Source organism: Danio aesculapii, chromosome 23 (assembly GCF_903798145.1).
Source record: "Danio aesculapii chromosome 23, fDanAes4.1, whole genome shotgun sequence".
NCBI lineage: Eukaryota > Metazoa > Chordata > Actinopteri > Cypriniformes > Danionidae > Danio > Danio aesculapii.
Window position 1 is genome coordinate 1,292,298 of NC_079457.1, and position 27,821 is coordinate 1,320,118.

Sequence of the window (27,821 nt, forward strand, 5' to 3'; positions counted from 1 at the left end):
TATATATATATATAAATAAATAAATGTGTGTGTGAATATACAACATACAAACATAACCAAAACACAAGCAGCAGGTTTTGTTTGAAGATCAGTTTATTATGATCAAGATCAAATTCACATCATATCAACACAAGAAGCACATGCAAGTGCTTTATAATACAAACCTGGGGCGTCTGAAAGCGTTACGGCTGAAGGTGTGACTGGGTTAAAGACAGCGTGTGTGTTATTAGCACCGGTTCAGATCAGAAAGTCTCACTGTACACTATATACTGATGATTTAGCTGCCCTGTGTACGCACACACATACACACACACACACACACACTTTAATGCCTAACATGGGCCTGATCATACAAACAGAACAGAGAAAATAAGAACACCCCTTTATTAGAGGGAACGCTGTATTTCAGACACGGTTTAGTGGTAACGGCACATTCGCCATCAATAGTTTGGACTTTAATGATAGTGTTTTATCTATAATGATTGTAAAACACACACTTAAAGTCTGTCCAAGCTTTATATGCTGACCATTAATGCGATTTAATGCTCTGTGATACAAGGGAAAGAGCATAAATCTGATCGTCTTTATCCTGTCAGTTCCACTCGCATCGATCAGACCTTAAAAACAACATTGACAACAGTAACGCCTTTAATTCTTCAGCACTTAATGAGTGTTATTTAAATGAACTGACAGGATAAACGCAGAGAAATATGACTGCTTTATAGTGTATCGTGTCTGTGTTTCTGCCTGTGTGATGATGACAAACACTGACGTCATCGCATTAAAGCTCCGAGAGGAAAACACTGCGCTCTTCTTCATCTCAGTGTGAATAAATAACACCCTCAGCGGCCGGATAAAACGAAGATGATGGATAAAATGCCTTACTCCAGAATAATAGCGCAAAAAGAGTTAAAAACAAGAAGTGAAGTCCGGTGTCTTCCTCACGTCAGCTTCGGTCCGCACTGAAAACAGAGCAGAGATCGTCAAAACTCCAACAATGACTGAATGTGCACAGAAAACACATGAGTGTCAAACTTACACACTGCACCTTTAAAAGCAGGACAGTCCAGCGGAAAGTGTTTTACTGCTAGAGCAGGCATGTCCAAGCTCGGTCCTGGAGGGCCGGTGTCCTGCAAAGTTTAGTTCCAACCCCAATCAGACACACCTGGGCTAGCTAATCAAGCACTTACTAGGCTTTCTAGAAACATCCGTGCAGGTGTGTTGAGGCAAGCTGGAGCTAAAATCTGCAGGACACCGGCCCTCCAGGACCGAGTTTGGACACCCCTGTGCTAGAGCAATACTGCAGTTTTATTTCAGCTAGAATAAAAGACGTTTTTTCTCTGTTTATTTTTATGCAGATGTTGCTGTTTATACAGAGATAGATTCTTTTTAAACCCACTTCAACAAACCCTAAATACACTGCCTAATGTAAATACTGACAGTAACTATAATAAAAACAGTAAGGACTCAAGGTCTCAGCCCGTCCTTGATTATCATGATGATGATGTCATACCTGTGAGGCACATGTCCAGTGGTTTGATGCGCTGGTTTCATCTCTCGGGTCTCTTCATTGAGAACTGAACACACATGCAGAGACACAGTAAATCACAAACATTTCACATATTCTGACTAATACTAAAATACTGGCATCACAAACCTAACTGATGTTAACTCATTTAACAGTCGAAACGTTTTTCAGTACATTTAAAAAAAGTGACAACTAATATATATATATATATATATATATATATATATATATATATATATAAATAATTGTACAGCTGAAGTCTTTGAATTTTTTTCTTTTTTTAATATTTCCCAAATTATGTTTAACAGAGTGAGGAAATGTTCACAGTATGTCTGATAATATTTTTTCTTCTGGAGAAAGTCTTATTTGTTTTATTTCAGCTAGAATAAAAGCAGTTTTTAATTTTTTAAACACCATTTTAAGGTCAATAATATTAGCGAAATTTTCGATATTGTAAAACAATGGCTTGTTCTGTAGACTAACTAATTACCCTAACCTGCCTAGTTAACCTAATTACCCTAGTGAAGCCTTTAAATGTCACTTTAAGCTGTATAGAAGTGTCTTGAAGAATATCTAGTCTAATATTATTTACTGTCATTATGGTGAAAATAAATCAGTTATTAGAGATGAGTTATTAACACTATTATGATTAGAAATGTGCTGAAATAATCTGCTCTCAGTTAAACAGAAATTGGGGGAAAAAATAAACGGGGCTAATAATTCAGGGGGGCTAATAACTCTACTTACATTAAATCTAAATCCCAAATATCAGAAATGACAACAGGCTGTTAAGACTTGATTAATGTTTATTATAATGTTATTGATTAATGCACTTGACAGATTTCATTCATTCATTTTCCTTCTGCTTTTTTCCTGGTTTATCACAGTGGAATGAACCGCCACTTACTCGACAGATTTATCTATTTTTAGATTTAGGTGGTTTGTGTAATGTGTTTTATGTTTGGTAAAATAATCTCTAATTGCATCTTTAGTGATTTTCAACTAAATACACTGTCTTGTCCCGATAGGTGGATTTAGAGGTTTTTGCATAAAAAGCAGAAGTGGATTTAGCTGGTTTTGACACAAAAGAAAATCTACTTTGTTAAAAACCAAAGAATTGTCTAAAGGAGACATTTTTAAAATAAAGTTATTTTATTTACTAGCTAATAACCTTGTCATTACATATAAAATGAAGCTTCTGAACCTAATCACAGTAGCCTGATAGAAAATGCTTGTTTACAAGAGGTCTGATGGATTTAGAGGGTTTTGCATCTGAACTCTTCATATATAAATAAAATGCAATAATTTTTTTATCTCTTTAAAGCATTTACCTGTATTGTAAAGTATTGCCCATATTTCTGCTGTATGGCTGTCTCATGGATTAATCCATATTGAGGAAAAATGTCCAGTGCTCATCACTGTTGTGCACGGAACTTTCATGATGGCTCAATATAATATATATTTAAAGATAAAAATAATCAGCCCTCCTTAAACTTTTAATTCTTCAAATACTGCCCAAGTGCTGTTTAATGGAGGGATTTCTTCAGCACATTTCTGATCATAATAGTGTTAATAACTCATCTCTAATAACTGATTTCTTTTCTCTTTGTCATGATGACAGCACATAATATTAGACTAGATATTCTTCAAGACACTAGTATTCAGCTTAAAGTGACATTTAAGGCTTCACTAGGGTAATTAGGGTAAAGTTAGGGTAATTAGGCAAGTCATTGTATAACAGTGGTTTATTCTGGAGACAATCCAAAACTAATATTGCTTAAGGGGGCTAATAATATTGACCATAGCCCTTTAAGACCTGCCATAGAACAATACCCCCAGAGCATATCTTAGTATTTTCACATGCTTTGCTGTCATTCGTTTGAGTATTTTCAAATTCCATATTTAAATAAAATCCTTGCATCCATAACTTGAAGTTTATGTGTGTCATAAATCCATATTAACTAGTTAAATAGCTTAAAACTGTAATAAACCACAAAAAACATTAAGAGTTAATTTATTTTTTTCGTTTTTACTTTATACAGAAATAACCCAAATGTCAACCTCAAACTTGTCGATGTAAAAAACATGCATAAAACACTTTGAAACTATAAACATCTGATTTGGACTAATTATATCAATTGGTTTGTGAGATGCACTTATTTTTATAAACAAAAAAACCTCCCTCTACAAACTACCACAGATGAGGGCTGAGGGTTCTGAGGGCTTCAGTGTTCAAAACGACATCAAGGCAAGTAAAATAAGCCCGTTTCAGCACTACAGTAAAAAATGTAAGTAAAAAGGTAGAAAAGTTTGATGTTTTAGGCATAAAAGTGAAACGACAAGAGTAAATAGCGCGTCATATGATCGGGTTTATTCTGTTTGTTTTGTTTATATTCACACTCAAAGCAAAGCATTTATAAAGAATATACTAACATGTCTTGGAATGGATCTAATCCTTCACATAAGTCAGCTTCGTCTTTACAGGAAATAGAATCTGGAGCAGATGAGGAGTCGGAGAATTCCTCGTCGTTAGACGCGAGTAAGAACTCTAAAACATGGGACTTTGTGTATTTTTTATTTGTTCCTTGCGGTTATGACTTCATGCCACTGTGTGTGTGTGTGATTGTGCCTGTATGTGTAAATGTGGATGTGTGTGTTGATTGTGATGTTCCGATACAGATGAAGAGAAACCATGACAAGAAGAGCGCGCACACATACATTGGCGATTTTAATAACTCTAAAACATCGGACTTTGTGTATTTTTTTTTTTTTGTGCGGTTATGACTTCATGCCAGTGCGTGTGTGTTATTGTGCCTGTATGTGTAAACGTGGGTGTGTACATTGTGTGTGTGAAAGAAATTATGATGTTCTGATACGGATGAAGAGAAGAGCGCGCACACATACATAGAAGAGCGCATATTACGTCTTATGCATAGCAACCACTAACAACCTATATAAAACACATATAAAGGCGTGCAATGTATTAAAGTGTGTTTTTTTGGTAAACATTTGAGGCTATTTGTGTAAACTCATTAAAGAGTGAAAACATTGCAACAGGAGACCGTTTTGGGCTTGATCTGAAAGTATAGCGTCTCTGATTTCATATGCAAAAAATTATTGCTCTACCCATATGCTTTCGGTTTTTATCTGCTTTTAAACAGAGACATGCAAACAGGAGCAGGGGCGCTCCCGTCGGGTTTAGAGGGTTAACATAGCTTTAAAACCATTAAAAACTGCTTTTATTCTAGCCGCAATAAAACAAATAAGACTTTCTCCAGAAGAACAAATATTAGAGGAAATACTGTGAGAAATTCCTCAATCTGAGAAACATCATTTGGGAAATAATTGAGAAAGACATTAGAATTTACAGTAGGATGAATAATTTTGATTCTCAGTGTATTTATGTTTTGAGTTTTACTCCAGACGTCAACTTTATTTCCCCTGTAAGGGCTCACCTGCGTCTCTGTGCCGCTCCTCTATTTCTCTTTCTCTCTCCTGCTGGAGAGAGTTAATGTACTCCTGGCTCAGGGTCTCGTCTGCGTCCCCGATGAGGTAGATGTTTTTAAATCGGTGATACAGCATGGAGGCTTTAAACATGATGGCCTCGCTGCCACGAAACCAGCGCATCTGCACACACAAACACACACTGATGATGTTTACACCTGCTATTGGCATGCCTTTTGGTTGATTGAATCACAAGTAGATGTTTGTAGAGTGCATCTGATGTTTATATGCATTTATTTTATCCACTTCTCATGTGTTTGTTTATATTTATAGATCGATAATGCTGAGAAACAGGTTGTCACGGTGGTGGAATGGGTAGCACGATCGCCTCACAGCAAGAACATTGCTGGTTCAAGCCTCGATTGGGTCAGTTGGCATTTCTGTGTGGAGTTTGCATGTTCTCCCCATATGGGTTTCCCCCACAGTCCAAAGACATGCGGTATAGGGAAATTGAATAAGCTAAATTGGCATTGTGTATGAGTGTGAATGGGTGTTTCCCAGTGTTGGGTTGCGGCTGGAAGGGCATCTACTGCATAAAACATATGCTGGATAAGTTAGCGGTTCATTCCATTGTGGCGACCCCCGATTAATAAAGGGACTAAGCACTACTTTGCTACAGCAATCTGCTTGTGAACTTGTTTTAGATGTTTTTTTAGAGGCTAAACTCAAATCATATCACACCAAACATCCCATACTACTTTTGACAATATTTGTAAAGTAGACATGCAATTCTAAAGTATTAAAAAAAAAAAAAAGGTTCATATTCATCAAAACACAGGGGGCGCTCTTGTGTGGTCATCAATGTAAACTGTATGTATGACCTAGTGGTCATGTCTGGTACTGCCAAATAAATTGTACTGAAAGCTCATTTTTGGAGATTTTTTTGGAGATAATGACTTTAAATTTGAAATATAATTTGTTCTGATATTTTAGCTTTTATTTAGTCAATTTTAGGCTAAAACAGCTTTTGTAAATTACATATCTTGTGTGATATATTAAAATATACATTTACTGTTTTATTATTTTCAAAGACATAAAGGCACATAACTTTTGTTTTAACTTTTTGAAGTTTGATCTTCAGCTATTATCCAATCACCTGTTTTTTTCAGAAAGAGACCAAGTTTAAATATTTGCACTGAAACATTTAGTATTAATTTACGTTGAGCATATCATTTTCATTTCTATGCTAAGTCTGGTACAGTGCATCCGGAAAGTATTGATAGCATTTGACTTTTCCCACATGTTTTTATGTTACAGCCTTATTCCAAAGTGGATTAACTTTGTGTATTTCCTCAACATTCTACACACAATCCCCCATAATGACAATGTGAACAAAGACTTTTTGAAACTGTTGCAAATTTATAAAAAATAAAAACCCTGTATAATCACATGTACATCAGTATTGACAGCCTTTGCTCAATACTTTGTTGATGCTCCTTTGGCAGTGATTACAGCCTCAAGTCTTCTTGAATATGATGCCACAAGCTCGGCACACCTGTCTTTGGGATTTTTGGCCCATTCCTCTTTGCAGTACCTCTCAAGCTCTATCAGGTTGGATGGGAAGCAACAGTGTACAGCCATTTTCAGATCTCTCCAGAGATGTTCAATAGGATTTAGGTCTGGGCTCTGGCTGGGTCATTCAAGGACATTCACAGAGTTGTTGTGAAGCCACTCCACTTACAGATGATGGAGGCCGCTGTGCTCATTGGAACTTTCAGAGCAGCAGAAATGTGTCTGTAACCTTCCCCAGCCTTGTGCCTCCAGACAATCCTGTCTCCGAGGTCTACAGACAGTTCCTTTGTCTTCATGCTTGGTTTGTGCTTTGACATGCACTGTAAACCCTGGGCCCTTATATAGACAGGTGTATGCCTTTTCAAATCATATTTATTCAACTGAATTGAGCACAGGTGAACTCCAATGAAGCTGCTGAAACATCTCAAGAATGATCAGTGGAAACAGAATAAACCTGAGCTCAATTTAGAGCTTCACGCCAAAGGCTGTCAATACTGATGTACATCTGATTTTACAGGGTTTTTATTTTTAATAAATTTGCAACAATTTCAAAAAAACATTTTTCACATTGTCATTATGGGGGATTGTGTGTAGAATGTTGAGGAAATACATTAATTTAATCCATTTTGGAATAAGGCTGTAACATAAACAAATCTGGAAAAAGAGAAGCGTTATCAATACTTTCCGGATGCACTGTATACTCTCCATCCGTCTGTGTATTCTAATGCATGTACCTTTCGGAGCGTGTCAATGAGCTCGCTGTGGTTCTGGATGTTTCGTGATGAAACGGGGACGTTGCTCAACTCATCCAGCGCCGATAAACACTTACTGACATCCTGAAAGTGACAAACAAACATCAACGAAAGAGCAGTGAGAGTCATGTTAATGTCATTAATATAATAGTTAGATTTGGATCAGCATATTGAATCAAAGACAAGAAACATGTACTGTTCATTCATCCATCACAGGTCTAAACCAACCAAGAACACACACATTTGAAGATCCTTTAAAGGGTCACGAAACACCAGAACACATGTTTGAGGATGTTGACAGTCGTATATGTGTCCCACGCTGCTAAAAACACTATCAGGACACATTTATTTAGCTAAAAAGAGAAAATTGGTTGGTTTTGCGTTATTTCGAGCAAAATCGATCTTCCGGCGATTAGATCCTTGCGTGTACTCCAGTGTGGAGACTGGATGTCAGGACCAGGGAGTACAACGTGACGCCTTTGAGTTTTCAGCATTAATTAATGAGAAAGACTTGGTTCCAACCAATCAGCGCACTCTGTTGTGTATGAGGTGTAACTTCATTAATATGCATGAGAACTTTGAAGATTGTTTTTACCCGTTACAGTGTTCAATCGGCAGAAAGACGCCATGTTGTGTTGCCAACCGTGATTAAGTGGAAGAAGAACTGTTTGGAGACATGGGTCGTCTGTGTTGTGTTTATAAATGCGCCACAACAAACGTTTTGTTTTCATTTCTCCTCTATGAGAGCGCAGCTGGACTCACGTGTGGATTACAGTGGTCTGCTAACATGCGACAGAAATACATTTGTAAGGAACATTTTCACCTGTGAGCTTTTCTCATCTGGAAATGGTGAAATCTGGATTTGCCACTCGTTTTCTTCTAATAAAGACACGATTTCAGTTGGTGTTGATTGTCCTGTCATTACAGATTTAAGTGTGTGATCAGTGCTTTTTGTTTGTTTATTCAGATGGTGAAGTTAGTTGGTATCGTCAGCAGTACTCTTTCAGTGTTTATAGTCATACCTTAGTCAAAATGATTGAGTTACTGAGTTTACAGTACATTAATATCACTGCAATATTAAGAGCTGACAGATCTGCTGTAAATGCTGCTCTCCGAATGTAAACACCGCAATCAAACTATTACCGTCGTGTAGGATTCAACGCATTTTATGACAGGATAGACACACACAGCTTTCTGAGGCTACCTACCGAGTGCATCTAAGTTACTGAGTAATGTGGAGGTTTTTTTCTCTCATACGGCATGTGGTATCAAACACTCCATTAAAACTACACTCTTACAGCAGTTCCTCACATCCAATATCTTTTTTCTCACAGGGGGCATGCAGGAAATGTTGCTGAATGAAAGTGAAAGTCCCAAACTGCAGTTAAAGTCCACAAATTAATAATGAAACACCCGAAATTACATGAAACTCCAGAGGAAATGTGGAGATCGTGGTGTCGAATTATGTGCTATAACATGTAAAATGAGATCACGAAAGGAACATTCAAAACACAACTCATGTAAACACCTTCATATTATTGTCTTATTCAGATCAAGTCAAATAATTCAATGACTGATGTCCATGTAAACGTAGTCAGTGTCATTCTCCCCTTCATCGGTGTTGCCACTGTGAAAATCAGCTGTAGTTCACCTCATGAAACTCCCCTTTTCATGCAAACCCTTCCCTCTTTTGCCACTCCTACCTAAATAAAGCTGGACTCCGCCTACTTTCCTGACTTGTGAAAACACCCTGCTGGTTCTTAAGGGGGGTTTTGTGGCCCTTTAATTATTGTCAATAATAAAAAATAAATAAATCAACCATATACATATACATATATATATATATATATATATATACATATATATATATATATATATATATATATATATACACAAAACAAAACACACCCCAAATATACAGTATAGATGATATTAAATGTGTTCATACCGGATTTTCTAGCGTCATTGATATCCTGATGTCACCATGAAGACGATAGAGCAGAGAATCTGTGACTGATAGAGATTGAGCTGTACACACAAACAGAGAGGGTTAGTGATCTACACACATGTACATACAGAGGAAGAGTTTTATTATGCGTCTTTATTATGTCTTAAGTATAGCACTACAGGTAATTTTTGACCTTGTGGGGACTTTTTTTTTTGGTCCTCATGAAGTAAAATCCGACAGAATGCAGTAATGTGAAGATGTGAAAGTGCAGAATGTTTTGTATGAGGGTTGTGTTTAGGGGGAGCGGACACACAGTTTACAGTCTGTGCAGTACAAACATCATTATGGACCCTTAAACACTAATAGGTTTTAGTATTAAAGTTTTGCTACGGTTTCGCCTTCCGTCCACACTAACCCAGAGTGTTTAGGAAACACTGAAGAGGCCATTTTGGTTTTAAACGCTGCTGTTCTATGTCAGTGTGGATTGGGGAAAAGGGAGACGGGGCTGCAGACATTCGCTTATCCGATTGGGACTTTTCCCTCAATATTAAGTAGCCTACACACAGTTCAGTCCTGCATCCTCTCCTTGCGAGTTCAATATTGACATTCAAGTTTGATATGGAAAACAAACTCCTGAGGACACGTCGGGTGAATCTTCAAAGGGAACAGTGTACTGTATAACCTCATTCACATCACCCTGGTTATGTTGTTTCACTAAGCAATAAAATGAAGACATGATATGAGGAACTGCCTATTCTCCTTTTGATATTAACTTAACAGACAGCAGAAATGTTGAGGCGTTGTGTAGCTGCATGTTTATACGAGCGTCATCTTCACTCTATACATATTTATAACAAAACACAACCTCTAACATCACTGCCTCCTTTCATTTGCAGTCAAATATGAAACACACCCTCTCTTCTGCTGAATATCAGTTTTAATAATCAATAATGGACATTATAAAGTGTAACGTACAGTAAGTTTATACAATACAGGAAATAAAAGGTGAACGATCAGTCAAATGTGCAGAATCAGTGTAGGCGGTTACATTAATGAATATATATTTACCTGAGAACAAGTAATAGATTTTAAAGACTGAAGAGTCCTTAGATAGAGATAAGATGGATTAAATATCACGTTTAACTTCTATAGTAGGATGAAATCCAGCAGTATATCCTTGATGAGCTGTTCGACGTGTGCTGCTCTTATCTGGGGAGGTGTGCTCGAAGCACCCGCTGACTGCCTGGAGCTCAGACGCACACTGACGCTGCAGTGCATGCCAGAGTGTGTGTGTGTGTGTGTGGTCACATGATGTGTGTTTTCAGTGGTGTAGTGTGGACAAAGATCTTTTCAGAAATGCTGGGTGGACACAGATCATTTTTGTTCTAAAAATGCTGTATTAAAACTAAAACATATTAGTGTAAACAGGGCCTACAGCAATGGAGAGAGTGTGTGTCAGAGTAAATGTGTGTGTGTTCGTACAAGAGTGTATGCGTCTCACCTCTGCGCTCTTCTTCTTTACTGCTAATAATCTGCTGTCTGTAGAATCAAACACGCGCACACACACACACACACACACACACACACACTTTTATTATACTATAATGATAACAGTAACTAATTTGATAATTATAATAACTTTTATAATGGTAATAAACACCATAATAAAAACAAATGGACAATCACAGATGTAAAGAATGATCTGAATGAGTGCCAGAAACTGATATTGTGCACTTAACTAATTAAGTTAAAAACGAATTGCTCCCTCAAGCCTTTAAGCATTTCTCTTCTGTTGAACACTAAAGACACACTGGAAAATGGTGGAATCAGTAATCATTGACCGCCATAGTAGGATAAAAAGATAATATGGAACATTATTCAAAATATCTTCTTTTCTCTTCGACAGACAAAATAAAAACTCAAACAAATGGAAGCCCATTTTCACCAGGTGAGAAATAAAATCCTTGCCATTTAACTATGACTTAGAACAGGGGTGTCCAAACTCGGTCCTGGGGGGGGGCCGCTGTCCTGCATATTTCAGTTCCAACCCTAATTAAACAAACCTGAAGCAGCTAATCAAGCTCTTTCTAGGTATACTAGAAACTTCCAGAGAGGTGTGTTGAAGGAAGTTGGAGCTAAACTATGCAGGATGCCCGCCCTCCAGGACCGAGTTTGGACACCCCTGACTTAGCAGGTCACAATTACCAGAACAAAAATCTAAGACATATTTTAGAACTTATTCACTTTCTCATCTCATTTTTTGTAAGTTAATCAATGACTCTCTCTCTTATAAAGAAGTCATGTGTTTTTATGTTCATCATTACGGTGACACGGTGGCTCAGTGGTCAGCGCTGTGGCCTCACAGCAAGAAGGCCGCTGGTTCAAGCCTCCGCTGGGTCAGGTGGAGTTTGCATGTTCTCCCCGTGTTGGCGTGGGTTTGAATGACGGAGAAAAGGGTTTGTGGAGAGTTATTACAACCTATCAGACTCCTCCTGCTCACCCTTTCTGTCTGTTGTCAAAACAGACAGCTGGAGGGGCGTGGTTAAGTGTGTTAGTCCCGCCCCAATACCTCAGACAGACCTAATCTGAGAATTTAACTGAAAACAAACAGGAAGTGCATCAGCAGATTTCACTTAAAGATTACAAAGGCAAACTATTATTTGGTTCTTAATGACCTGCACAGATTAATTGTTTAGCACAAAACTAGCAATGTGAGCTAACAACATCAAGATGGGTTAGATTAGACTTCATGTGTACTGCAAGGCATGAGTTTTTTCTTAACGGGCAGAAATGGGTTTCCATACAAACAGGTTTGCAGTGAGTGGAGGGCGAGTAAATAATGGCATCATTTTAGATTTAAGAACGGTTGCTTTGAGGCTCGATCTCTGTCACTCACTCAGTATTCCTCTTCTCCTGTTCTTTCCTCTTCTCCATGTCCTTCTCGTCCTCCGCTGGTTTCTTCAGCCTGTGGTTCCTTTCTTTCCGCGGCTCCTCAGACTCTGCTGTTTGCTCAGAGCCGCTCTGAGTCTTCCCTCTGGTGGACGTGACCAAACCCTGCAGAGACTTCAGCACACTCTGCCTCTTTTCTGCCAGGATCTTACACCTCTACACACACAAACACAAGCATTGATTTTAATGACATAGTCAGCTTGTGGCGCTGTAGTTGCTTGATTGTTGGTGTTATAAAATTAATGACATTTATAATGGCTTAATGACAGTCGTGTTTATGACAGGTTTTGTTGTCTTGGTAACATCAACTCATCAGCATTTATGTCAAGTTGTCATAAACAATAACATCCTCTTTGCATCTAAAATATCATAACTGAGCAAATCACACTTAATATCAGTTGTTATAAGCATGCATAAAGTCTCATTCACATTCATGATATGTGTCGTGTCATGATTATAAAGGTTTCATGACAGTCTTATGAACACCCCTTCAGTTAAAGTGCATTTGTGTGTTATTATACCCGGTAAAGTCATCTCTTCTGCAGTTTAGGTCAGTGTTGTGAGAATACCCTATACCATGGTAAAACATGTAATCACACATGAACATGTGATGCTGTCAGAATCCCCATCCTCTCACCTCTTCATCTCTGGGTTTCTTCTCCTCTTGCGTCTCATCAGTGGCTACAGGAGCGCAACTCTTCGTCTGTTTGGGTTTAGTCATCGTCTCTCTCTGTTCCTTCTCATTAATCTCTTTCCTCTTCTCCGGCAACTTGTTCTTTTCAGCCTCAATCAGCTTTGCCTCTTTCTTCATTTCTACCTTACTCTTTTCAGCTTTGTTTTTCTCCACTGCATCCTTTTCTGCATCACTCTTGTCAGACTCGTTCCTTCTTGCCTCTTTCAGTTCAGACTCGTTCCATCTTTCCTCTTTTTCAGACTCGTTCTGTCTTGCCTCTTTCTTTTCAGACTCGTTGCTTCTTGCCTCTTTTTCAGAGTCGTTCTTTCTTGCCTCTTTCAGTTCAGACTCGCTCCTTCTTGTCTCTCTCTTTTCAGACTCGCTCCTTCTAGCCTCTTTCTTTTGGGACTCGCTTCTTGCCTCCTTTTCAGACTCGCTCCTTCTGGAGTCTTTCTTTTTAGACTCGCTCCTTCTAGAGTCTTTCTTTTCGGACTCGCTCCATCTAGCGTCTTTCTTTTCGGACTCGCTCCTTCTAGCGTCTTTCTTTTCGGACTCGCTCCTCCTAGCCTTCTTTTCGGATTCGCTCCTTCTAGCCTCCTTTTCGGATTCGCTCCGTCTAGCCTCTTTCTTTTCAGACTCGCTCCTAGCCTCCTTTTCAGACTCGCTCCTTCTAGCCTCTTTCTTTTCAGACACGCTCCTTCTTGCCTCTTTCTTTTCGGACTCGCTCCTTCTTGCCTCTTTCTTTTCGGACTCGTTCCTTCTACCCTCTTTCTTTTCGGACTCGCTCCTTCTTGCCTCTTTCTTTTCGGACTCGTTCCTTCTACCCTCTTTCTTTTCGGACTCGCTCCTTCTAGCCTCTTTCTTTTCGGACTCGTTCCTTCTAGCCTCTTTTTTTTCAGACTCGCTCCTTCTAGCCTCTTTCTTTTCGGACTCGCTCCTTCTTGCCTCTCTCTTTTCAGACTCGCTCCTTCTTGCCTCTCTCTTTTCAGACTCGCTCCTTCTTGTCTCTCTCTTTTCAGACTCGCTCCTTCTTGTCTCTCTCTTTTCAGACTCGCTCCTTCTTGTCTCTCTCTTTTCAGACTCGCTTCTTCTTGCCTCTTTCTTTTCAGGCTCATTCTTTCTAGCCTCTTTCTTTTCGGACTTGCCCCGTCCTGTCTCTCTCTTTTCAGACTCAGTCCTTCTTCCCTCTTTCTTTTCAGACTCATTCCTTCTCGCCTCTTTCTTTTCAGACTCGCTCCATGACTCTTTCTTTTCAGAATCGTTCCTTCTTGCTTCTTTCTTTTCAGACTCATTCCTTCTTGCCTCTTTCTTTTCAGACTCGCTCTTTCTTGCCTCTTTCTTTTCTGACTCGTTCTTTCTAGTCTCTACCCTTTCTGCCTCACTCTTTCTTGCCTCTTTACTTTCAGCCTCTTTCTTTTCAGACTCATTCTTTCTTGCCTCTTTGTTCTCAAACTCGTTCTTTCTTGCCTCTTTCATTTCAGACTCATTCTTTCTTGCCTCTTTCTTTTCGGACTCATTCTTTCTTGCCTCTTTCCTTTCTGCATCTTTCTTTTCGGACTCGCTTTTTCTTGCCTCTCTCTTTTCAGAGTCGTTATCTTTTGCCTCTTTAATTTCAGACACGCTCTTTCTTGCCTCTCTCTTTTCAGACTCGGTTCTTCTTGCCTCTTTCATTTCAGACTCGTTCTTTCTTGTCTCTACCCTTTCTGCTTCTTTTTTTTCGGACTCATTCTTTCTTGCCCCTTTCCTTTCGGACTCGCTTTTTCTTGCCTCTCTCTTTTCTGACTCTTTAATTTCAGACTCGGTTCTTCTTGCCTGTTTCATTTCAGACTCGCTCTTTCTTGCATCTTTCATTTCAGACTCGCTCTTTCTTGTCTCTCTCTTTTCAGAGTCGTTATCTTTTGCCTCATTAATTTCAGACACGCTCTTTCTTGCCTCTCTCTTTTCAGACTCGTTCCTTCTTGCCTCTTTTTCAGACTCGTTCTTTCTTGCATCTTTCATTTCAGACTCGTTCTTTCTTGCCTCTCTCTTTTCAGACTCACTCTTTCTTGCCTCTTTCTTTCCGGACTCATTCTTTCTTGCCTCTTTCGTTTCTGCCTCTTTCATTTCAGACTCGCTCTTTCCTGCCTCTCTCTTTTCAGACTCGTTATTTTTTGCCTCTTTCATTTCAGACTCGCTATTTCTTGTCTCTACCCTTTCTGTCTCTTTCTTTTCAGAATTGTCCTTTCTTGCGTCTTTCTTTTCAGAATCGTCCTTACAAGGTTCTTTGCTTTTTGCCTCACTATTTCTTGCCTCTTTCCTTTCCGTCTCTATATTTTTTGTCTCTTTCTTTTTAGACTCATCCTTTTTTGCATCACTCTTTTTAGACTCACTCTTTTCAGCCTCGTTCTTCTCCACCATCTTGTTCTTGTCAGCATTGCTCTTCTCTATCTCATTCTGCTTCTCAATCTTTTTCTCCACTTTATTTTTCTCCTTTGATTGAGCCTCATTCGTCTTCAGCTCTTTCTCCTCATCCTCGCTCTTCTTCTCAGGTTCTTCGAGGCGTCTCCTCTTCGAGCCTGTACATTGAGTAGATATGATCAGCTAAGAAGCTTTGTATGGCAATATTGCCCATATATGGCATACACAGCAATGAGTATAATTTAAAGCTTTAAAATAACCAAAAAAACAATGTCAGGATAGTTTAATAAACAACTGTAATTGAATGTAAATGTAAGCTTTAGTTCACCTGTCGGAGTGGAAGAGGCAGAGACGTCTGTCGCTGGAAAAGAAATATGAGCGTCTTCCTTCACATTAGAATTGGTTTGCTTGCGTTTGCCTTTGAGAGCTAGCGGCTTCGCGGTGACATCATCAGTAGCCTCGGCAAGATCTCCAGTCGAGCGTGTGATTCTCGAGGACTGAAATATCACAACACAACAACAACATCAACACATCATATTCTGGCATAAAGCCGGTGTCTGTACCATGATGCTGGATAAACTCAGAATTAAATTAGTCTAAATATCTCAAAAATAACCTGACCATAATCTGAGCATAGCATGAACATAATCTAATCATCATAAGAACATAACCAGAACATAGCCTAAATATAGCTTTAAAATAATCTGACCATAACCAGAACACAGCCTAAATAGTGCTTCAAAATAATCTGACCATAACCTGAACATAACCTAAATACATCTTTAAAATAATCTGATCATAACATGAACATAACCAGAGTATAGCCTAAATGTAGCTTCAAAATAATCTGATCATAACCTGAGCATAACCAGAACGTAGCCAGAACATAGTTCATGTTATGGTCAGATAATTTTGAGGCTATATTTAGGCTAACCAGAGCATAGCCTAAATAAAGCCTCAAAGTAATCTGACCATAACTAAAACATAGCTTCAAAATAATCTGACAATAACATGAACATAACCAGAATACAGTGTAAATATAGCTTCAAAACAATCTGATCATAACCTGAACATAACCAGAACATATCCCAAATATAGCTTTAAAATAATCTGACCATATCTTGAACATAACCAGAACACAGCCTAAAAAGAGCTTCAAAATAATCTGACCATAACAAGAACATAGTCTAATAAATAAAGCTTCAAAATAATCTGACCACAACCTAAACATAACCTAAATATATCTTTAAAATAATCCAACCATAACCAGAACATAACCTAAATACATCTTTAAATAATTTGACCATAACATGAACATAACCAGAACACAGCCTAAATAGAGCTTCAAAATAATCTGACCATAACCAGAACATAGCCTAATAAATAAAGCTTTAAAATAATCTGATCATAACCTGAGCATAACCAGATCATAGCCTAAATATAGCGTCAAAATAATCCGAACATAACCAGAGCATAGCCGAAATATAGCTTCAAAACAATCTGACCATAATCTGAACATAACCAGAACACAACCTAAATATAGCTTCAAAATAATCTGAACATGACAGGAAAATAACCAGAACATATCCTAAATATAGCTTTAAAATAATCTGACTATAACCTGAACATAACCAGAGTATAGCCTAAATATAGCTTCAAAATAACCTGATCAAAACCTGAGGATAACCAGAACATAGCCAGAACTTAGCCTAAATATAGGTTCAAAGTAATCTGATCATAACCTGAACATAACCTAAATATAGCTTTAAAATGATCTGACCATAACCAAACATAACCTAAATGCATCTTTAAAATAATCTGACCATAACATGAACATAACCAGAGTATATCCTAAATATAGCTTCAAAATAATCTGATCATAACCTGAGCATAACCAGAACACAGCCTAAATACAGCTTCAAAATAATCTGAACATAACCAGAGCATAGCCTAAATATAGCCTCAAAATAATCTGACCATAACCTGAACATAACTAAAACATAGCTTCAAAATAATCTGACCATAACATGAACATAACCAGAATACAGACTAAATATAGCTTCAAAACAATCGGACTATAACCTGAACATAACCAGAACATATCCTAAATATAGCTTCCAAAATAATCTGACCATAACCTGAACATAACCATAACACAGCCTAAATATAGCTTCAAAATAATCTGATCATGACAGGAACATAACCAGAACATATCCTAAATATAGCTTTAAAATAATCTGACCATAACCAGAAAATATCCTAAATATAGCTTTAAAATAATCTGACCATAACTTGAACATAACCAGAACATAGCCTAATAAATTAAGCTTTAAAATAATCTGACCATAACCAGAACATAGCCTAATAAATTAAGCTTTAAAATAATCTGACCATAACCAGAACATAGCCTAAATACAGCTTCAAAATAATCTGACTGACATCTGAAGTGGAGCAGAAAAAAAAGCAGAGCTACTTTCAAGTTACCTAAAACTCAGGATTAATGAAAACTAAACCAATGCTACCCAGCTACCTGGTACAGGTCAAGTTTTAATAATCTCAGCACACAACAGAGAATGACAGCAAACCTTTTTGTGATTAATAGCATCAATCCTTCTCTTCGCTGTGGAGATGATCTTCCTATTAAGCACATGTTTCCTGTGAGCCGAAAGAGTCTTTGCTGCATCCATCCGTCTTGCTAATATGACGCTGGATGGCAGACGTCTCCACCCGGTTGTGATCGTCTTCACCGATGTCATTTTTCTGGCAGGCACAATTTTATCTGTCCGTCTTTTATCTGTGCTGGTCTTCGCGGGTGAATCTCTGGAGCGTGTTGACCGTGTTTTGGTGTTCTTGTCATGTTTCGGTGTGACAGATTCAGACTTTGTTTCTCTCTTATGTGGCGTCGCTGCTTTTGACTCGCTCTTCGACACTGGATCTTTTGGGGATTGTGGGGGTTTCTTTTCTTCAGTCTGATTCTCTGCTTTCTTCTTCTTGTTTTTCCACTTTAGTCGACTCTCTGACAGCCGTTTCACTAACGCTGCTTTCTGTCACAAAACACACACAAAAATCTAGATCATCTTATATCCTGATTAGGGCAGTACAATACAGTATATATCGTCTGAGCATCGATATCGCAGTATGTATTTCAGCAATAGTCAACAGGGCTCGACAATAACTGTTTGACTGTTTGTCAATTGCATGCAAAAACATTCTTGCGGTGCTTTCACACCTAGATGTTTGTTTTGGAACCAGTCTCATCGTCTGGCATATGTGAATCCTGCAATCATGCTCAGATTCGTGCCAAATCAATTGGTCCGAGATGGCCTGAATGAGGAGGTCGAACTCTAGATCCGATCGATTGTTGTGAGAAAGCAAAACAATCCAATGAACTAACAAACCAAACTATATGGCAGTGTATTATTTTTAATAATAGCCATATATTCGGCTATATGAAGAGAGAATGAGGAGTAGGACTGGGAGGAACGTCATTCCTACCGGTAAATGTGTGTTTCATGTCAAATATGAAAGTGAAAGCATGCTGAAAAATTTCAGAGAGCTGTTTATCCGATAGGTAAATTGACGGAAATTACCATATGATAATTTTTTCAGATTTTAATCTCATAATATTTGGTATTAGGCCTGTTGTTGTGCTCATTTCTGCACTTACACCTCGACAGAAAGCTCAACATTGACCTGCTTCATGATCTGACTGCAGTCTCACCTCATCTGTTATTGCTCTCTATAATGTAAGCTTATAATGCATAATTCTATCAAACATTTCTTTTAATAGATAGATTTTTAAAAACCTTGACAACTGAAATGAGGCTGTAAATGAGAAAGTCTGACCTCTATGATTTATAATTGGTGACGATATCTGTGGGTGACAAAATTAATAAATTAATATATATATATATAAAATTATAAATACTTACACAGTCAGAATTGCAGTCAGAATTATTAGCACCGTTTATTTTTTTCCCCAGTTTCTGTTTAACTGAGAGCAGATTTATTCAGCACATAATAATTTTAATCAATTTTAATAACTCATCTCTAATACCTGATTTATTTTCTCTTTGTCATGATGACAGTAAATAATATTAGACTAGATATTCTTCAAGACACTAGTATTCAGCTTAAAGTGACATTTAAAGGCTTAACTAAGTTAATTAGGTTAACTAGGCAGGTTAGGGTAATTAGGCAAGTCATTGTATAATAATGGTTTGTTCTGTAGACTATCAAAAAATATACAGCTTAACAGGGCTAATAATATTGAGCTTAAAATGGCATTTAAAAAATTTAAAACTGCTTTTATTCTAGCTGAAATAAAACAAATAAGACTTTCACCAGAAGAAAAAATATTATCAGACATACTGTGAAAATTTCCTTGCTCTGTTAAACATCATTTGGGAAAAAAAAAATTATATATATATATACAGTGTTGTGCAAGTTACTTCCAAACTGTAATACATTACAGATTACTTATTACTGTGATTTAAAAGTAATCCCTTACCTTACAATATTACTGTCTCAAAATTGTAATATGTTACATTACTCTTATATTACTTTTTAGTTACTTTCACCAAAATAACTACAGAATTAGAACTTAACATTCTAAAATGACTAAATGTACTGCAGAGCATTTTACATCCAGTAGAAAGCGATATGATGTAGCAGAATGACGGTGACCTATCCAGGCTACTAACAATATAGTATATATTTGGCAACGTGAAGGCTCAAGACAATGCAAGAAAGGATAAGAGCCAGAATCACAAATGATCAAAGTCTGTTGAAAGTATGGTAAAGGTAAAGTGATTATCTGGCAATATCTGTGAATAGCTTGGCTATTTTCATATTAGACACAACAGGCCTATATGTAAACTCCAATGCCATGACCAGATGCATTTTTTTCTTAATCTTGCCATTATTCTATTCACTTTAAATTCAGGTTCACAACACAAAACTGTCATGCACAAAGTGAGCATGATGAACATTGCTTTCTCAATATAATGCTCGTGCACCGATTTCCTCTGTGGACAAAACTGCTTGTGAGCTCTCAAATATACGCTGCTCGCGTGCAAATTTTCTCATGCTCTCTCAAATATGCACTGCTCATGCACAAAATTTCTTGTGCGCTCACAGTACACTACTCGCTCAGTGAGATTATATGCAGACTCACAATTTGTGTCTTGTGTTCCCTCTTCCTTTCATGCTTTTTGATATAATTTATATTTGTACACTATTTATTAACAATAACCAAAATACTAAAATAGACTTACATATAAAATTTTTAATCTAATCCACTATAACCTTTTTTGTTGTTTGTTATATGATGAAATATTTCCAATTTCAAACACTTAAGACACATAGAAAAGAAGTTGAATGCAAAGAATACATTTTTAAAAAACATTTATTAAACATCCAAAAGGTGCACCATACTAATCAAATAAAACAACATTTAAACAAAAATATAACGAATGCAAGCAGAAATGTAACCGATAAAAATAGGGGAAAACTTGATGAGGTATTATAGCCTACTGAACTATTCACTCCTCAAATAAATCTCAGTATCAATCCCATTTTATTATGGCAACTAAAATAAATTGAACACGTCTCTGTTGTCTTCCACATTGCTGATGAGATTGTGGAGGACATTTTCCCTGTCATGTACAGTGTTTTGAACAGTTCTACAGTAAAGTACTTCAATTAATCAGGTGTGCTAATACTAGTTGCTATGGTAACACAAGCGTAATATAAACAAATTACCCAGTGCTGTAGTTTTTTTTTTTTTTACAATATAGGGTATACTATACTACAATTCACCACACTTTACTGTAGTAAAACTACACTTTGTATTTCATTTTATCAGTTCACTATTCTTAATACTACAGTATGCTGAAGCATTCATTAACAAATTGTAAATAATACTAGCCTAAAACATAGGCAGTATATCTAACACTCAAAAACACAAGTATTTATTATAGAATTTATCATAACCTTTTAGTGTTTCGTGTATTGCTAATAAATACTGTAGCAATATATAAACCATATCAACATTCTTGGGATAACCAATTGAACAGGAGGATCTCTGGAGAGCAAAAGCACGAAAAGAAGAGGAAACATGAGGCACAAAATGTGAGTCTGCATCATCTGACGGAGCCAGAGCAGATCATTCGCACGTGAGCAGCCGTGTTTTGAGTGCATGCGACTGCGAAAAAAAAAAAATGCGGTCGAGTTGTCCACGAACAGAGAATTACATGAATGCGCTCTTGTAAAACTGCGCTTACGACTGTTGTCAGTGAAATAACGCCATATGCACATACGTCCATCTCGCGAATGTACTGTCTTCTGCTCATCTATTTTACCGCTCTTCCGCTGCACGTCAGGGCTTGACCTTACTGTGAACCGGGCTGAGCCAATAGCCTCGGACCTCGAGCTCAGAGGCTGAAGTCATTCCGCGTTCAAAGTAAAAAAGTTCCAATAGCCAGAGGCATATTAATGACAACACGCGCATATATTCACTAACCACGAACAGAAAATAGAACTTACTTGCGGTATTTTTTATTTGGTAATGTCTTGCGGGCGAAAAGTTTGTTGTAACGCACGCGTTACTGAACATGTACCGAGTAAAATATTACTGAAAATGTATAAGTAATGCCTTACACTACTGCGTTACAGGAAAATGTAATACATTACTGTAATACATTACTTTTGTAACGCATTACTCCCAACACATATATATATATATATGCTGAATTATAGGTTTTTGACACATTATTTAAAATATGGGGCTAAGAAATAGCTAATAACTTTTTTTTTTTGGTGGGGCCAGTGAAAATTTTGGCACGGCAAGTAAAAGTCTGAACCACTGGCCCGATCGGGCCTTGTATTTTTGTATGCGATTTTTTTTGTATTCATATGCACAAAATTCGTCACGTACACAAACCTTGCACACAGAGTCCAATGCATATTAATTAATCCATCACAAAAAAAGGCAAAACATTTCAGAGACAAAGGTGAAAAAAACAAATGACGCTTTGTTTCTCCGCTCTTCTCCAAAGTAGAATAAAAAGGAATAGGCTGCAAATTGGGTTCATCCAATACTGCATTAGAGGAAATAGAGTTCAGCTCAATATCAAAGATGATGATATGCTGGATTTTCCCCAAATGCAAAGTTTATTTCAGGAAATCTGTGGAATTTTGATAGATTCATTGTGATACTTCACACATTCACATACATAAACAAATCCTAAACAGAGATTGGAAGTACCTATATACATTATAATAGATGGCAGTTGAAGTGGAAGAGTTGAAGTTAAAGTGTTGAAGCAACAGAATGAAAGCGGACCATGCTTTCTATTACTGAATCCAGCATATAGGGGTTTTCAACTGTCCTCCACATTCTCTCTTTATTTTATGCACTGTCATAAAGTTATCTGTAGCTCAAATGACGGCTTTCTGTATTTAGCTTTTCGCCTGTACAGTGGCTCTGAACTGTCAAAATACCTCTCAAACCGATATTTCAGATGCGAAAAATCGCAACACCCCCCCCCCCCCCCCCCCCAAAAAAAAAAACAAACCCAGTTCAAATTTTTTTATGATGGACGAAAGCTTCAGAGGCAGTGTGTCAAAACGATTCTCATCATGTGGGGTCGAATTTATTTTTTAAATGCAAAAAATGATGGATTCAGTGTGCAATAACCTTAAGTGTTTAATTAAAATGTGCACCTTTTAAATAAATATTAATAAAATCTAAAACCCTTTACATTAAAAAAAAAATATATATATATATATATATATATATATATATATATATATATATATATATATATATATATATATATATATACATATATACATATATACATATATATATATATATATATATATATATATATATATATATATATATATATATAAAAATAACTAAAATAACACACACAAATAAATTAAATCCACAAATAAATACATCAATTAGATAAGATTTTATTATTAATATAGAAAAGAAAATCCAATTTAGGTATTTATTTGTCTGTAGATTTCATTGTATTTATTTTTAATGAATTGTTTTGCCATTTGCCATGGCCATTGTCACTGACATGACTTTAAATAAAAATATACAAAATAAGACATGATGCATATATACATTATATATTTATACAATATAAGTAAACAAATGAAGAGTTCAGATGCAAAAGCCGCTAAACGCCACTTCCGCCAAAAATGAGCTAATGACATTGAGCGAATGCTTTAGGCGCGTAGTACACCATCAACAAATAGATATGCTTCAAATCTAAATCTCAGCATCAGCACATTCAGAAATAAGAGTTTGTTGGCAAAAGCTGCTAAACGCCACTTGCCTTTGACAGCAAAAGCCGCTACATCCCGAGAACCAATCAGAAGGGGCGAATCGAATCACATGTTTTCAATACGCCAATGAGGAGACTGTTTATTCCGCTTTCGATTTTAAAAGGCGGAGTTTGATGAACTGGATGAGTCTGTCCGACTGTCAGTGAATGGCAAATGAAAACCTCCCTTACCTCAAAACTCTGTGCATTATAAGAATAAGAAAACACACTGTACAGTCGGAAGTGTAGCATGCATTCATCACGTGTTTTGCACAGCGACGCTACTTTAAATGAGTCAGATTTACTAAGCATTAAACAGCAACTCCATTTAACGACAGAGTTAAGATGCCGTCCTTTTATCCCAGGTGGATGCTATAATGATAAATTAAAAAGATAAATATAATGTATAAAACTATACAGTTATATTACTTCATAATACCTGTACGTCTGATAAGCTTTTTTTATTAATGGACAATGCACAGATATTGATGTTTCACAATGTTTTTACACTACATTATTTGAATCTACCTAGTTTAGTTTACAACGTTTACAATGTTCTACTTACATTAAATCTAAATCCTAAATATCAGAAATGACAACAGATTGTGAAGATTTAATGTCAGTTTTAATGTTATTGATTAATGCACTTGACAGATTTCATTCATTCATTTTCCTTCTGCTTTTTTCCTGGTTTATCACAGTGGAATGAACCGCCACTTACTCGACAGATTTATCTATTTTTAGATTTAGGTGGTTTGTGTAATGTGTTTTATGTTTGGTAAAATAATCTCTAATTGCATCTTTAGTGATTTTCAACTAATTACACTGTCTTGTCCCAAAAGGTGGATTTAGAGGTTTTTGCATAAAAAGCAGAAGTGGATTTAGCTGGTTTTGACGATAAAGAAAATCTACTTGGTTAAAAACCAAAGACTTTTCTACAGAGACAGTTTTGAAAAAAAAGGTATTATATTAACTAGCTAATAACCTTATCATTACATATAAAATGAAGCTTCTGAACCTAATTGTAGGAGCCTGAGAGAAAATGCTCATTTACAAAAAAAGAGGTCTGATGGATTTAGAGGGTTTTGCATCTGAACTCTTCAAATATTTTCTATAAAATAATCACACATATATTTATGCATACTGTGTATATAAATATATTTTGTAAATATGACATTTTATCGTGGATGTGATTAATCGTTTGACAGCACAACTAAACTTACACACTGACCTTTTGACCTCTGAGACCCACACCCGGGTCATTCTCGATCTCCCACATGCCCTCCTCGAAGCCTCCCCGTTTGTTGGCCTGGGCATATTTCTGCTTGTTCGGCCAGTAGTGGACGATGTCTTTGGAGAACAGAAAGGTTCTGGAAGAAAAACAACATGTTAGTTGTTTTTAAAACTGCTAAATTCAAGATTTAAAGTACATGTTGAATATCAAGGTGCATATTTGAAAGAGTACAGCAATCATAAGGAACCACCAGAATAATAGTAAACAACCCAATATGTAATATTAAATGCCTTAAACGTGAGTTCATCACATGGTGTATGATTTACATTAACATTTACACTTAAATAAAGAACAACATTAAATGTATTGAAAATACAGAATATATTTGATCAGTTTACGCTTTATTTGTAAATAAAACACAAGACCATTACTGTATATCAGGGCTGGATGATTGTTGTTGCATATTAGATGATAATGATGTATATACTTTGTTAATGGAGTAATTTATTTTATTTTGTTAAACAAAGTAAGATATTTTGAAGAATGCTGAAAATCCCATTTACTTAAATATCAGGTAAAACAAATACAGTTACAGGTTTCCAGCTTCCTTCAAAATATCCCTTAGTGTTTAACAGAAGAAAAAAAACTCTTATTGGTTTGGAACAAGTCAAAAGTAAAGAAATTATTACAGAATTTTCATTTCATTATCATCACTTTAATGCAGTGTTTCTCAACCACGTTCCTGGAGGACCACCAGTTCTGCACATTTCTCATTTGCTGCATCCCAATTCCCATACTATCCATCCTAAATAGTATTTGTAAATAGAATTAGTATGTCCCAAACCATAGCATGTTGAAAAGAGTATGCCAGAGGTTCCCGGATGGTTTGCTGTGTAGAAGCGTCCATACTCTAACCGCTGATATTGCCCACAATACATTGCACATTGGACATGAATTCGATTAGAACTACAAACTCATGTGAAAAGTGTAAATAAACTACAAACATGATGGACGCAGGAGACCAATCGTCACGTAGAGAGGCTTCGGTAAAGTTGTTTGAATGACTGTTAGTCAATTGCTGCGTCCCAATTCACATACTATCTGTCCTAAATAGTATTTAAAAGTAGAATTAGTATGTCCCAAACCGTAGTATGTTGAAAAGAGCATGCCAAAGGTTCCTGTATGGTTTACTATTTCCGGTAAAAACTCAAAGTGTAGAAGCGTCCATAATCTAACCGCTGATATTGCCCACAATTCATTGCGCGTAGGACGTGAATTCAATTTAGAACTACAAACGTTAGTGAAAAAGTGTAAACAAACTACAAACATGATGGACGCGCGAGACCAACAGTCAAGCAGAGAGGCTTCGGTAAAGATGTTTGAATGACTTAATTAATATCTAGCCCACTGGAAAATATTTAATGCGCATTATCTGTGTTATATTTCATCTGCAACAACAATACTGAACTTATATAAAGACACGTTTGGACGTCTGAGCGTCTGAATGCAGAATTATTCAAAGACCTGAGGAGATTTCTCTGCATGAAAGACTCGTGAATGGGAGATTAACCGGCTGCTGCTTCTCCAATAAGGCAGGAAATTAAATACGACAGAAATGTGGATGGTGTGTGGATGATTGTCAGGGGGCATAACTAAGCAACACAACGATCTGTTAAAGAGGAAGTAGTATGTCCCAAAGCTTGCATACTCTTCTGTTGCACACTCAAAAGTATAAACATTTCCTTTACAAAAAAAGTACATACTTTTAGGGCGTAGTACAAGTATGCGAATTGGGATGCAGCAATTGTCTCCTCAACCAAACACACCTGATTCAGATCATCAGCTCATTAGCAGAGACTGAAACCTGTAATGGTTGTGACAGACAAAGGAAACATCCAAAACATGCAGTGTTGGTGGTCCTCCAGAAACGTGGTTGAGAATCACTGCTTTAACGCAATGTTTTGACATGCATGTTTGATTTGAGTTTACTCACGTTGAGTGCGTCCCATAAAAGAAGATGGGGATCTTATTTTTGGGGGCTTTTCCTTCTCCAATCTAAGAGACAAAACAACAACAACAAGATAGAACAGAGGTTAAGTTGGTTTAACATTCCCACATTCGTTCATTTAGAAGTCTCTATAATGTCTACCATGTTACTTTGAATATTCGATCGGAATTAGCATGCAAGTATGACTTCAAAACAACAGTAACACTGTTTATTTGACTGTGAACAATGTTGTACTTTGATAATCATTGGTTGCTAGTATGATTTCCCTATTTAGATTTTGCAAAGAATACTTTTCTGAAATTATATTATTGAGGAGAATATCTGAACATCCGAATATAAAACCAACTTCTTTCAAGATAGATATGATGGATATGACATATAATATGTGACTATACACTGCAGGATATGTCATACAACACAATGAAACACTACAGAAACTCACCCTGGCAGGCCAGAAAGGATAACCTTTCATCTTCGCAAACACAACATCACCTGGAGTAAAATCATCTGTGGTCTGATCAGATTTCATCTTCATAAAAGCAAATAAAATATTGTTTATTAATACAAACAAACACTCAGCATCGCTCACATACACAACAACAACAACAACACGCAAAACACTTCAGCAGAAAAGACACACAATGCTCAAAAATCCCCCGTATACTCATGAGTTTGCACACAATCTGATATTAATCTCATTTGATGTATTTGCCATCGACAGTACCGTAACGTGAGTAAATAAAATGATAACTTAGCCTTGTTTGGCTAGCTTAGGCTAACTCATGTCCACTGTGTGTACAGTGACTCACCTTTACTCCTTTCTGCATATCAGTTTAGAGCAAAAAGACCATTTTTAATAAACACTGCAGTTTAAAAATCAGAAAACACACGAATTAAAATTATTTTCACGCTCTGAATGAACGGACATGGAGACGTGCACGAGTGAGTGTCTCCCCTTAGCGCCGGTGAAA

The 27,821-nt window shown here is 36.8% G+C and overlaps 1 protein-coding gene across 2 annotated transcripts; it reads right to left on the reverse strand.

Annotated features, from left to right (window-relative positions):
- Positions 1-75: 75 nt before the first annotated feature.
- On the reverse strand, positions 76-27,803 carry psip1b (PC4 and SFRS1 interacting protein 1b). 2 transcript variants are annotated; one of them, XM_056448968.1, is made up of 15 exons: positions 27,660-27,803; positions 27,293-27,379; positions 26,836-26,897; positions 24,840-24,978; positions 17,849-18,307; positions 15,592-15,760; positions 14,961-15,421; positions 12,831-14,828; positions 12,141-12,349; positions 10,746-10,783; positions 9,245-9,324; positions 7,279-7,380; positions 4,984-5,155; positions 1,514-1,577; positions 76-962 (listed from the first exon to the last, which is right to left on the reverse strand). In XM_056448968.1, the coding sequence occupies exons 1-15, from the start codon at positions 27,675-27,677 to the stop codon at positions 947-949; spliced, it is 4,074 nt and encodes a 1,357-aa protein (XP_056304943.1). In that variant the 5' UTR covers positions 27,678-27,803; the 3' UTR covers positions 76-946. The 2 variants fall into 2 exon arrangements, with proteins under 2 accessions (XP_056304943.1, XP_056304942.1); XM_056448967.1 differs by having other exon boundaries at positions 12,831-15,421.
- Positions 27,804-27,821: the final 18 nt, after the last annotated feature.